At 43.4% G+C, this 14,302-nt stretch overlaps 1 protein-coding gene across 5 annotated transcripts in view; it reads left to right on the forward strand.

Annotated features, from left to right (window-relative positions):
• Positions 1–14,302, forward strand: part of PIBF1 (progesterone immunomodulatory binding factor 1) — a 280,353-nt gene that overhangs the window by 50,864 nt on the left and 215,187 nt on the right. For all 5 annotated transcript variants that reach the window (XR_003756003.2, XM_029055569.2, XM_029055543.2 and 2 more), the window contains exons 6-9: positions 601–734; positions 3,422–3,530; positions 4,806–4,987; positions 6,424–6,549. Coding sequence is in view for 4 of the 5 variants with exons in the window: in XM_029055569.2 (XP_028911402.1) it covers positions 601–734; positions 3,422–3,530; positions 4,806–4,987; positions 6,424–6,549 (551 nt within the window). In the remaining variant the exon portion in view is untranslated. The remainder of the gene's footprint in view (positions 1–600; positions 735–3,421; positions 3,531–4,805; positions 4,988–6,423; positions 6,550–14,302) is intronic.

The following is a 14,302-nucleotide window of genomic DNA, read 5'->3' on the forward strand; positions in this document are numbered from 1 at the left end:
TCTTGATTACACACTTCCCTGGATGTGAATTATTCATGATCCTTTTTAAGATATTCAAATATTTCTACTGAAAAGAACCTTTTTTCTTTAGTTTTAATGCTGGTCTTTATATAGGTCATTATAGCCAAGGAATATCTATACTGAGCAATATTAGTCTATCACCAAATCCTGCAAGTTCTTCCTTCCCAACATATCTAGAATCCTCCCCTTCTTCTTAATCCAAACTGCCCCACCCATCCCATCAGCCGCCTCTCTACCTCTCTGCCTCCTTTCTCTCCCCTTCCCAGTCCATAGTTTGCTCTGCTGTTCAGATCATTTTCTTGAAAAAATGTTCCTCTCTCCTCAAAAACCTGGATAAATCCAGAAAAATAATACAAATTTTGTATGATTCCAATATTGAGTGAATTTCTAAGGTGTGAGCGGGGAGTTTGAGAGGAGTATTCATTGCTGTAAGTCTCTTGGGGTCCAGTGAAGTACCCCTTATGACCTTCAGGAATTAATACTTTTATCAAAAGCCTCACATGTAGCAGTAATTTATTAACTTTCTTAATCGTGAATCAGAACAGCAATTTTGAATGACTGTAAATCTTCCATTTCTAGAACTATGAAGATGAGCGACGAAATCACTCTGATCTTCAGTTTAGATGCCAACGCTTGGCATTGGAATTAGCAGATACAAAACAGTTAATACAACAGGGAGACTACAGGCAGGAAAACTATGATAAAGTTAAATGGTACGTATGTGTTTATTTGTTTCTCTAATAGAATCATAGAGTCATAGAGCTACAAAACACCTTAGGAGATCAGTTCTAGAGTCCTAATGCCAGATATGTGAATAACTTAGCTATCCAGAATAAATATTCATATATTCTTAAAGACTAGTCAGTGGAGATTACACAGTCTTCCCTAGCAGCACATTCCAATATTCTATCCTAGTTCAAAGCTACTAATTTAGTTTGGTCACACCTTTAAATTTGGTTCCTTTTTTATACTCTTATGTTCTATACTTTAAGGGTATGAATGATCCAGGAGACAGCAAATTTATTTTGTTCATTCAGTTGTTAATGTACATAACAGTGGCAAAATAAAGAGGTCATTCATTCAATCGTATTTATTGAGCACTTACTGTGTGCAGAGCACTGTACTAAGCACTTGGAAAGTACAATTCGGCAATAGATAAAGACAGTCCCTGCCCAACAACGTGCTCACAGTCTAAAAGGTCATAAAATCCCTTTCATCATTTCACAATTATATATATTTTAGGGTATATTTTAAGAGTCCAGCACAAGATGGGGTTAAAAACACCTCATATTTTTCCTGAATTTTACCTGCTTTTCCATATTTACATTCTAACTAGCCCATTCCTCCTCTTCTTACTTTTTCAAAACTTATTTAAAAGAATTTCTGTTTATCATTACAGTTGTCTCTCTACTTTGAACACTGTCATCTTGTAAATTCTAAACATGGCAGTCTGTTTAGTCTCGTTATCCCTTCTTTCCTTAACTTCTTGCTGTGACTTCCTATCAGTTACTGTATCAAGATTATAATTCGTATTAATTATAATAATGATAATGTTATTCTTTAAGTGCTTACTGTGTGCCAAGCACTGTTCTAAGCACTAGGATAGATACAAGGTAATCAAGTTGTCCCACATGGGGCTCAGAGACTTAATCCCCATTTTACGTATGAGGTAACTGAGGTACAGAGAAGTTAAGTAATTTGCCCAGAGTCAAACAGCTGACAAGTGGCGGAGCTGGGATTAGAACTCATGACCTCTGACTCCCAAGCCCGTGTTCTTTCCACTAAACCATGCTGCTTCTCGTAACCTTCAGGTTTAAAGCATTTTTTTTTAATTGACAGAAATGTTCATATGTTCTTACCTCATCCTAATTCCCTGCGTATCCCTTTGGACTTGCCCAAACAGATGAATCTACTCATTGGCTTGTAGTTTTGAGCCTCTGTTAGATCATAAGCTCTTCGAGGGTCAGGCAGGGTCCGCGTCAAATTCCCACCAAGCTACACTTTCCCAGCGCTTAGTACAGTGCTCTGTAAACAGTAAGCACCAAATTGACTGACTGATTTTCAGCCTTAACTCAGCACCAACCTATGATGGAAGAAGCAGGGTAATAGGGAAGCAGCGAGGTGTAGTGGATAGAGCATAGACCTGGGAGTCAGAAGGACCCGGGTTCTAATCCCAGCTTTGCCTCTTGTCTGCTGTGTGATCTTGGGCAAGTTAACTTCTCTGTAGTAATAATAATAATAATGGTATTTAAGGGCTTACTCTGTCCTGTTCTAAGCACTGGGGGAGATACAAGGTAATCAAGTTGGACACAGTCCCTCTCCCACCTGGGGCTCACAATCTTAATCCCCATTTTACAGATGAGGTAACTGAAGCACAGAAAAGTGAAGTGACTTCCCCAAGATCACACAGCAGACAAGTGGCAGAGCTGGGATTAGAACCCACACCTTCTGACTCCCAGTGCTGTGCTCTTGCCACTAGGCCATGCTGCTTGTAGGACAGGCACTGTGCCCAACCCGACTTGCCTGTATCCAGCCCAGCATTTAGTACAGTGCTCGGCACATCATAACTTCTTAATGATATTGATGACTTCTTTGCGTGGCTCAGTGGAAAGAGCACAGGCCTAAGAGTCAGAGGTCATGGGTTCTAATCCTTGCTCCGCCACCTGTCAGCTGTGTGACTTTAGGGAAGTCACTTAACTTCTCGGTGCCTCAGTTACCTCATCTGTAAAATGGGAATTAAGACTGTGAGCCTCACGTGGGACAACCTGATTATTACCCTGTATCTTCCCCAGCTCTTAGAACAACGCTCGGCAAATAGAGCTTAATAAATACCAACATTTATTATTATTGCCCATCACTTTGTTTCCTAGAATACAGCTCCAACCATACAGCTCTTTTTAAGTGAAATTGAGTGGAATTTTCTTTCTATCTTTGATTCTAAAGTGAAATTGACACACTCCACCAAAAAAAAAAAAAAACTATTTAGTTTCTACATAAGAAGAACAATCCTCTCCCCACTTTCTTTGACATGGAATTTGATCCCTGAATTGTCTTAGTGCAGTTACTTTCATGAGATGTTCTGTGTGTGTATGTGTGTGCGCGCGCGCGTGTTTGTGCATGTATGCACGACTTTTAGACTGTGAACCCCGTGTTGGATAGGGATTGTCTCTATCTGTTGCCGAATCCAAGTGCTTAGTACAGTGTTCTGCACACAGTAAGCTCTCAGTAAATACAATTCAATGAAAAAGTAAGATTGAATGCAGAGGTGTGTTTCTGTTGGCTAATTTGAAGTGCAAGGTGCCGTAAGAACCTTCTCTTTTTTAGCAGAATGTAACGTGCAATTGGATCCTTAAATAGTATTTGTTAATGAAATCTCATATTTGTGTTTCCTTCTTCGCAGTGAACGGGATGCACTGGAATTTGAAGTATCGGAGTTTAGAAGAAAACATGAAATATTGGAAGTTTCTCACAAAACCCAAGCTAAAGAAAGAAGTGACTTATCCAAAGAGGTAAATGTACAGATTCAGCCCCTCTGTGTTCAGATTAATTTGCAATAATAAAAGGCTTAATTTTCAAAGGAACATGTCCGCTTTGTAGGTGTTTTCACACTGGCATTCAGAAACATAATTGTCCGGACTACGTGAATGGAGCAGAGGTCTGTGTTCATATGGATGAGTGGAAGGATGGAGGGATTTGGGAATGGGTAGGGGTAGCTCAGGTAAACACTCTGATAGCAGGAATATCAAAACATTTGAAAGCAAAATGGGGGAGACTGCAGACTAAGAACTAGCTCCGCTTTCTGATAGGAGGCTTAGGAGAGTGACAAATAGCCAAAGGGATTTTAAGATTTCACATATTACACTTAAATTCCAATATCCCATAATTAGAGGATTATATCCCACTCTCCCTCTCTTCCCCTTCTTTCTCTCCCTCTTTTTTCCTTCACTCTCTCTCCCCCTCGTTCCCATCTCTCTCCCTCTCTTCCTCCCTCCCTTACTCTTTTCCTAATAATAATAATAATGTTGGTATTTGTTAAGCGCTTACTATGTGCAGAGCACTGTTCTAAGCGCTGGGGTAAACACAGGGGAATCAGGTTGTCCCACGTGGGGCTCACAGTTAATCCCCATTTTACAGATGAGGGAACTGAGGCACAGAGAAGTTAAGTGACTTGCCCACAGTCACACAGCTGACAAGTGGCAGAGCTGGGATTCGAACTCATGAGCCCTGACTCCAAAGCCCGTGCTCTTTCCACTGCGCCACGCTGCTTCTCCACGCTGCTTTTCCTCTCTCTCCCCTCTCTTTATTTTATTTCTATCCCACTCTCTCTATTTCATTCCCCCCTCCCTCTCTCCCCTTTCCCTTTTTCCTGCTCTTCTGGCCTTCCAGGCTTCTATTTCTAATCTTTGCTGTTTCTGGAAATGTCTCTCCCACAGTCAATACCTCTGCCTAGCTTCTTCAAAGCCTCAGTCAGCTGTTTGTTAGGAGAGGTATCATAGCTTGGGGAGAATTGTCTTTTTTTAGCCATTTGTCTGAAGGAAGTGCTTGCAGATGAAACTTAAAGTCATCATTTTTATGTTAACATATTAATAGGTAAATAAGAAGCATTAGGGGCAGAGACCATGTCTGCTAGTTCTGTTGTATTGTACTCTCCCAAGTGTTTAGTGCAGTGGTCTCCACGTAGTCAGTGCTCAATAAATACGATTGAATGAATAAGAAAGGGGAAAATTCTTTTCACTTTTGCAAATCAAGACAAGAACTCATTGGAGTATATCTTCTCTCTATAGGTTGCAACCTTACAGCAGTCTGTTACTTTGCTGCAGAAGGATAAAGAGTACCTAAATCGCCAAAATATGGAGCTTAGTGTGCGCTGTGCCCATGAAGAGGATCGCCTAGAAAGACTTCAGATTCAGCTTGATGAAGCCAAAAAAGCAAGAGAAGAGATGTATGAAAAATATGTTACATCCAGGCAAGTGTTAGATTCCTTTCCACACTGAGTTCAGGGCCTCGTCAGAGGATGGGAGGGGGTGGTGTTGGAGTGGGAGAAGATCAATGTGTGCGAGGGGTGGGAATAGTGGGCAAAACAGTCAGGGACTGATCCAAAAACATTCCCTGCCCTGAACAAGCTTACAGTCTTGAGAGGGAGACAGGCATTAATATGAATAAATAATTTATAATTAATCATTTATAATAAATGTAATTCAAAGATATGTACCTAAGTGCTGGGGTGACCATCAAATGTCCAAAGATCACATATCCAAGATGATGCAGAAGGGAGAGCGATCTGGGGAAAAGAGGAATTCATCGGGGAAGGCCTCTTGGTAGAGATGTGGCCATAAATTCATAAGTGCTGAGGGTGGGGTTAATATGAAGTACTTAAAAAGAACAGATTCAAGTGCGTGGGTGATGCAGAAGGGAGAGGGAGTAGGGAAAACGGGACTCAGGGAAGGCTTTTTGGAGGTGATGTCATTTTATTAAGGCCTTGAAGATAGGGAGAGTGATGGTGTGTTGTGTATGACGGGAGGAGTTCCATGCCAGAGGGTGGACATGGAAAAAGAGTCGGCAAAGTAGATGAGATTGAGGTACAGTGAGTAGGTTGGGGTGGGAGGAGCGAAACGTGAGGACTGTGTTGACTTAGAAAATCAGCGAGGTGAGATAAGAGGGGGCAAGCTGATTGTTTTGAAGCCGACAGTAAGGATTTTCTGTTCGATGAGGAGGTGGACAGGCAACCATTGCAGATTTTTGAGATGTGGGGAGATGTTTACTGAACAGTTTTTCAGATACATGATCTGGGCAGCAGAGAGGAAGTAGGACTGAAGTGGGGAGAAACAGGAGGCAGGAAGGTCAGTGAGGTGGCTGATGTGGTGGTCAGGGTGGCATATGATGAATTCTTGGATCAGCGGAGTAGCAATTTAGTTGAAAAGAAAAGGGTGGATTTTAGTGAAGGTAGAAGTGACTGGATCTGGTGACAGATTGAATATGAGGCTTGAATGAGGGAGCTGAATCGAGGATAACCATCTACATTACTGTTGTTTGTCCGTGCACTAAACCAAATTATTATTTTTTAATGACTGACAGCATGCCCGCTCCCATTTCCAGGCCTCAGGGCGCATGAATATAGCCATAAAACATTTTTAGAAAATGAGCAACTATTCAGTAGGATAAATTATTAACGTTTTATGTTGAACCATTAAGAGTGGAAGCCAATGTATTTAACCAAGGATGAGATATCTCCGTTAAACAACATATGTGGCCACGTTACTCTTAAGGCTGGCGGTTACATTCAACAGCCAACTTTTCAAGCAAATGTGTCGTGTATACACGTGAGGCATAATTAGAATCTGGTGGAGAATAAGGCCATCTTTGCATGTTAGAATTTCAACTGTTCCTTTTACGTATTTGCAGAGACCATTATAAAACAGAATATGAAAGCAAACTACGTGATGAACTGGAGCAAATCCGACTGAAAACAAATCAAGAAATTGAGAAACTTCGAAGTACCTCCAAAGAGATGTACGAACGTGAAAATAGGTACATTTTTTTTTTTAATGACATTTGTTTAAGGATTTACTATGTGCCATGAACTATACTAATCACTGGGTAGATGCAAGATAAACAAGTTGAACACAGCCCACAAGGGGCTCACAGTGTCAATCTCCACATTACAGATGAGGTGGCTAATAATAATAATAATGATGGCATTTGTTAAGTGCTTACTATGTGCAGAGCACTGTTCTAAGCGCTGGGGTAGATACGAGGTAATCAGGTTGTCTCATATGGGGCTCACAGTCTTAATCCCCATTTTACAGATGAGGTAACTGAGACACAGAGAAATCAAGTGACTTGCGCAAAGTCACACAGCTGATCAGTGGCGGAGTTGGGATTTGAACCCGTGACCTCTAACTTTCAAGTCCATGAACTTTCCACTATGCCACGCTGCTTCTCTAAGGCACCAAAGGCACAGAGAAATTAAGTGACTTTCTAAGGTTACACAGAAGACACGTGATGGAGCCAGAAATAGAACTGAGGTCCTCTGATTCCCAGATCTATACTCTTTCCAATTGGCCTTGTTGCTTTCCAAGTGTGAACTAAGATAATGATATTTCAGATTAAGGGAAGAGAAGTATGTGCAGGGAATTTATGTACCAACTCTGTTGTATTGTACTCTCCCATAGTTATTAGTGCTCAGTAATTGCCAGCGATGAAGTATATGTACATATAGTTCATTTCCATCAAATGTTCAACTGCCCTATTCTCTGGTGGTAATTTTTTTTTCTGCAAGGCCCTGTGAATATTTACTTCTGGGTCAAAAATCTGGTTGGGAGACGACTCAGGGAGAAATGAAGATTATCCAGTGTTAGTCTCCAAGATCTGAATCGCAACTAGGTGGTATTCAGGGCAAGATGACTCCAAATAGAAGCTACCATGGGCTTTAAAGCACTCAGTCACCTGGACTCCTCCTACCTTACCTTCCTGATTTCCTGCTACAACCCAGCCCACGTATTTTGCTCCACTAATGCTAGACTACTCACTGTATCTCTATTTCATCTATCTCTACGCTGACCTCTCAACCCACCTCCTGCCCCTATCCTGGAATGCCCTTCATCTCACATCTGGTGGATGATCACTCTTCCCACCTTCAAAGCCTTATTAAAAGCACATCTCTTCTAAGAGGTCTTTCCCGATTCAGCCCTTCTTTCCTCTTATCCTACCCCCTTCTGCTTTCCCCTTGCATTTGTTATTTTCCCAATCTATTAGTGCAGTGTTCTCCATACAGTAAGCACTTAATAAATATGATTGAATGAATGAATGGAGTGAATTGAATACTTACTTTGTGCAGAGCACTGTGCAGAGTGTTTGGGAGAGTACAATATAACAGACACATTCCCTGTCCACAATGAGCTTATAGTCTAGAGGGGAAACTGCACTTAGGTACCTATCTTTTAATTATATATTATAAATTATTTATTCATATAAAAGGTCTGTCTCCCCCTCTAGACTGTAAACTCATGATAGGCAGGAAATGTGTCTACTAATTCTGTTGTATTACACTCTCCCAAGCGCTTAGTACAGTGCTCTGCACATAATTAGCACTCAGTAAATGCAATTGATTGATTACCCTTTATTCACCCCTCCCGCAGCCCCAGAACACTTATGTACATATCCATAATTTATTTTTATTAATGTTTGTCTCCTGCTCTAGACTGTAAACTCCTTGTGGTCATGGAATATGTCTACCATCTCCGTTATAGTGTACTCTCCCAAATGCTTAATACAGTGCTCTGCACATGTAAGTGCTCAATAAATACAACCGATTGATTGAAAATAAGAAATCTTCCATCTTTTCTAATCTAGGTTTTTACCATCTTTGCCCTCTTGTTAAGTGTTTTATGAGCACTCTGTGCTGTTTCTTGGGATGGGAAGGTGAAAAGAATTCATTTTGTGATGGATATTAAATGACTAGTTTGGTTTCTTTCTTGTCACTAAAACTCTGTAAGTCTAAGTACCCAAGGGTCAGTTCTTTGTCGGTAGAGGGGCACTTGATGAAGGATAAGGGAGCCTTCATACTGTAGGAAGATCTGCAGGGGTAAACTGGACCTGCTAAACTGAGGCTGGTACCCTCTTGTGGCATTTATACTCAGCGATGTCACCTTTTCCAAGTCACATTCACATTCCTCTGCTGCTTCCTCCCAGATAGAGTGATCCCGAGGTAATAATAATAATGATGGTGGCATTTGCTAAGTGCTTACTATGTGCCGAGCAACATTCTAAGCACTGGGATATATACAGGGTCATCAGGTTGTCCCATGAGAGGCTCACAGTCTTAAACCCCATTTTACAGATGAGGGAATTGAGGCACAGAGAAGTCAAGTTACTTGCCCAAAGTCACACAGCTGATCAGTGGTGGAGCCGGGATTAGAACCCATGACTTCTGACTCCCAAGCCCGTGCTTTTTCCACTAAGTCACGTCAGCAGCTATGGAAACCCTGATGTGGCCCAGCAGACTTCTTTCCCCCTTCATGGCCAGCGCCCTCTCCACCTGCCAAGCCTTGTCAAAATCCCGTCACCTCCAAGCGGCCTTCCCCGACTAAGCCCTCATTTCCCCTACTCCTTCTGCCTTCTGCATCACCCTGGCACTTGGATTTGAACATTTTATTTACCCCACCCTCAGTCCCACAGCACTAATATACATATCCCAAATTAATTATCATATCTGTCTCCCTCTCTAGACTGTAAACTCCTTGTGGGCAGGGAACGCATCTACTGACTCTGTCACCTCGTACTTTCCCAAGTGCTAAGTACAGTGCTGTGCACACAGTAAGCACTCAATAAATATGACTCCTTGATTGAGTGATTGAAGAGGCGTTTGGAAGACGATGGTGTGTTTGTTGGTTAAAACACGGCCAAGTCCCCCAGTACAACCTGATGACAAGGTGCTCGGGAAAAGCATTAACTTTTTCACTGGGGAGCTGTTTGCATTCTATAGAGCGGCAAAGCGTTCGACAGTAGTACTCTAACTGTTCTCAAATTGCATAACGTGATCAAGTAGGTTTAGACGCCGCAAAGTAGAGTTTGAAAGGACCTTGGAACTCCCCTACCTCTGACAGATGAGTTAATCGAATAGCAAGGACCCCAAAACCTATGGATTCCCTGCAGAAATTTTTAAATGAAGTGGGAGGAGTTTATAACAATTCCAAACTCTCTTCCTAAATATCTGAAATGATGCGGTACTGGGAGGGCATTAAGATTGCTGTTTTTCTGAAAGTATTTAAAAAGAAGGAATAGATGTGAGAGTGAGAACTACAGAGCTGTATGTATTTATCACTGCATGTATTATTATTATTTTTAATTTTAGTAGTGGTCACGACTATGCTATTTAGTACTTGGAACGTGTAAAGCACTGGGGGAGGTCCAAAGTAATTCTGGTGGACACAGTCCTTATCCCACATGGGGCCCACATTCTAAGAGAAGGAGAACAGGGATTTTATTCTCCTTATACAGGCAGTCAATGAGGCACAGGAAGGTTAAGTAAGCTCCAGGATCCATGTCTACTAACTCTGTTGTATTGTACTCTCCCAAGTGCTTAGTACACAGTGCTTTGCACACTGTAAGTGCTCAATAAATACAACTGAATTGATTGATTTAAAGCACCATCCCAAGGACCACACAACAGGCGATTATGGAACCGGCACTAGAATTTGGGTCTCCTAACTTTCAGTCCTGTGCCCTTTCCAATAGGCCACACTGCTTCCCTAATTCAGAAATTAATCAGTCGGACAATGAATGCTGTTTATCGAGTACTTGCTCTGTGAGGATCACTGTTCTGAGCTATTGGGAGACTACAGAAGACTCAATAGACATGATACCTACCCTCCTGGAGCTTACACTCTAGCCCAGGGGCCAGGTATTAGAGTACATTGCAGCGAGGGTTAGCCACTAAGCATAGGGTTATGTACATAAGTGATGTGGGGGTAAGGGCTTGAGAGCATGGGGAGGCAGTAGGGAGGAAAATAATCAGTCAAGCACTTGGGAAAGTACAATCTAGAGTTGGTGGACACATTCACTCTCCATGAGGAGCTTACAGTCTAGAGGGAGAGACATAGTAAAATAAATTACGGCTATATAATAATAATTATGGTATTTAAATGCTTAGTGTGTGCCAAGTACTGTTCTAAGCGCTGAGGTAGATAAAGAGTAATCAGGTTGTCCCATATGGGGCTCACAGTCTTAATCCCCATTTTACAGTTGAGGTATCTGAGGCACAGAGAAGTTAAGTTGCTTGCCCAAGGTCACAAAGCAGACAAGTGGCAGAGGCGGGATCAGAACCTGCATCGTCTGACTCCCAAGCCGTATTCTTTCCACTAAGCCATGGTGCTATTCTGCATAAGTGCTGTGGGGCTGAGAGTGGGGTAGATATTACGTGTTTAAGGGGTACAGTTCCAAATACGTGGGCTAAGCAGAGGAAGAGGGAGAAAGGGAATTGAGGGCTTAGTTGGGGAAGACTTCTCGGAGGAGATGTGATTTTAATGAACTCTCTGAAGGTGGGGAGAGTGGTGGTCTGCTGTGTTTGAAGGGAGAGGGAGTTGTATTCATTCAATAGTATTTATTGAGCGCTTACTATGTGCAGAGCACCGTACTAAGTGCTTGGAGTGAACAAGTCGGCAACAGATAGAGACAGTCCCTGCCGTTTGACGGGCTTACAGTCTAATCGGGAGAGACAGACAGATGAGAACAATGGCAATAAATAGAGTCAAGGGGAAGAACATCTCGTAAAAACCGATGGCAACTAAATAGAATCGAGGCGATGTACATTTTCTTAACAAAATAAATAGGGTAATGAAAATATATACAGTTGAGCAGACGAGTACAATGCCGAGGGGATGGGAAGGGAGAGGGGGAAGAGCAGAGGGAAATGGGGGGAAAAGAGGGTTAAGCTGCGGAGAGGTGAAGGGGGGGAGGTAGAGGGAGTAGAGGGAGAAGGGGAGCTCAGTCTGGGAAGACCTCTTGGGGGAGGTGAGTTTTAAGTAGGGTTTTGAAGAGGGGAAGAGAATTAGTTTGGCGGAGGTGAGGAGGGAGGGCGTTCCGGGACCGCGGGAGGACGTGGCCCGGGGGTCGATGGCGGGATAGGCGAGACCGAGGGACGGTGAGGAGGTGGGCGGCGGAGGAGCGGAGCGTGCGGGGTGGGTGGTAGAAAGAGAGAAGGGAGGAGAGGTAGGAAGGGGCAAGGTGACGGAGAGCCTCGAAGCCTAGAGTGAGGAGTTTTTGTTTGGAGCGGAGGTTGATAGGCAACCCCTGGAGGTGTTTAAGAAGAGGAGTGACATGCCCAGATCGTTTCTGCAGGAAGATGAGCCAGGCGGCGGAGTGAAGAATAGACTGGAGCGGGGCGAAAGAAGAGGAAGGGAGATCGGAGAGAAGGCTGATACAGTAGTCTAGCCGGGATATAACGAGAGCCCGTAGCAGTAAGGTAGCCATTTGGGTGGAGAGGAAAGGGCGGATCTTGGCGATATTGTAAAGGTGAAACCGGCAGCTCTTGGTAACGGATAGATGTGTGGGGTGAATGAGAAAGACGAGTCAAGGATGACACCGAGATTGCGGGCCTGAGAGACCGGAAGGATGGTCGTGCCATCCACGGTGATAGGGAAGTCTGGGAGAGGACCGGGTTTGGGAAGGAAGATGAGGTGCTCAGTCTTGCTCATGTAGTTGTAGGCCAGAGGGAGGGTGTGGGCAACGGGTGGGTGGCGAGTTAGACGAGATTGAAGTACAGTGAGTAGGTTGGGGTTAGAGGACTGAAGTGTGTGGATCCACCAACACCCAGGCTTGTGTATTTACCACTAGGCCATGCTGCTTCTCTACTTGTTTCTATTTTTTTTCCTCATTTCTATATCGTACCGTCATTTCCCACCAGAGTAGAATAAAATTTCCACATTGCTAGGAATCTGCTCAGTGTTAGCCTCCTCTGAGTTAAGGCAGTTCTCCTCCAGACACAGTGAACTCTAATATGCTGATGATTTTGTAGGATATGTTAAAAATATATTAAGAATCAGATGTCCTTTCCTGGAGCATGTGAAAAATTGGGAATATTCCTAAACATCTACAATTCTTGACTTCAGATCATGGCCTATTTCCCCAACTAACTCAAGCTATCAGCAGTATTTTTGAGTACCTACAAGGCATTGTTCTAAGCACTTGAGCTAGTAATAATAATAATTATGATATTTGTTAAGCACTTACTCTGTGCCAGGCACTGCACTAAACAGCATGGATGGATATAAGCAAATGGGGTTGGACACAATCCCTGACCCACATAGGACTCACAGTCTTATTCCCCATTTTACAGATGAAGTAACCGAGGCACAGAGAAGTAAAGTGACTTGCCCAGGGCCAAACAGCAGACAGTTGGGGGAGGCAGAGTTAGAACCCAAGACCTTCTGACTCCCAGGCCCCTGCTCTATCCACTACGCAAGAGTACAACAGCAAAACCCATGTAACCCTGCCCTCAAAGTGCTTGCAATTGGATGAAGGAGTCCAAAGAGTGGAATTGGGAGGAAGAACAAAAGACTAACATATAGAAGTACAAGATTTGTCAACTCTGGTATTTATTAAGTGGTTAGTATATGCCACACAGTATGCTAAACACCAGAGTACCATGCTTGTCTGGCTTGGCCCCCATTGCTGTGTTGGATCTGGGAAGGATCTGCATCTGGGAAAGGGGTTGGCCTTGCCGTGAAACAGTACCAACTGAAATGTTTTTAAAAATTCAGAAAGCGGCACCGAGCGTGGGCGTGGGTGGACTATCCACCTGGCTGGGGAGGCGGATTTGGAGGCATAAGGGAGTGAGACACAGCAGGCTGGGGAAATGCAGAACCACATGAAGGGAAGAGGAAAAGAGAGTGAGCTAGTTGTGGGCAGGAATGTCTTTGTTGTTATATTGTACTCTCCCCAGCACTTAATACAGTACTTTGCACACAATAAGCCTCAGTAAATACAATTGAAAGAATGACTGAATGCGTACATGCCAACACAGCCTCTGCCCCATCTATTTCAGGATAGAGGCTCTTCCTCTAGCCCATAAGCTTCTCCCAGGCAGGGAACGATCATAGCAACTCTGTTGTATTTTACTCTCCCAAGTGCTTAGTACAAGCAGGGTTCTGCACGCAGTAAGTGTTCATAGAATCCCATCCATTGATAAATTATTGAATGTAAATATGTTCCCTTTCTATGGTTGGAATAAAATTACAGGAGTGCTGACATTATTGAAGAAATTCAGCATTTCCTCAAGAGTGCAAGTACAGTCTTCACATGGCCTGAGAAATAGTGAGGCCTGAAACATTAGACTGTGATTAGCAGGCAGCTCCAATCCCGTCTCTGCTGCAGGAAGCCAAGATGCGAATAACAAACAGAAGTCATCTTAAACTGTGGGAAAGATGGCATCAGTACCGCCTGCAGAGGAGCCGTGAGGGAGGAGTGGGCTCCAACACGAGCGTCCTCCTGCAGGGCCGCTCGGCCCTGTGGGGATCGAGGTCATGCTGGCGAGACGCCATCGTGGTGGACTCAAATGCTCCGAGACTCCCTTGATTTGAGGCTCATGGAACGAATCTTTAACTCCCAGTTTGACCAAGGGAGGTGCCTGAGAGGGCAGAGACGCTATTTTGAAGGCGTCCTCGAGTTTCGCGTTTTCAAAAATGCAAGGTAAATATAGCATCTCAGGAAACATTGGCCAAGAATCGCTTCACGTGAGGCCGCAGAGAGTCCCCATTATTTTGCAGCCCATTGCTGCCTGGGG

This window comes from Ornithorhynchus anatinus, chromosome 2 (genome assembly GCF_004115215.2).
Source record: "Ornithorhynchus anatinus isolate Pmale09 chromosome 2, mOrnAna1.pri.v4, whole genome shotgun sequence".
NCBI lineage: Eukaryota > Metazoa > Chordata > Mammalia > Monotremata > Ornithorhynchidae > Ornithorhynchus > Ornithorhynchus anatinus.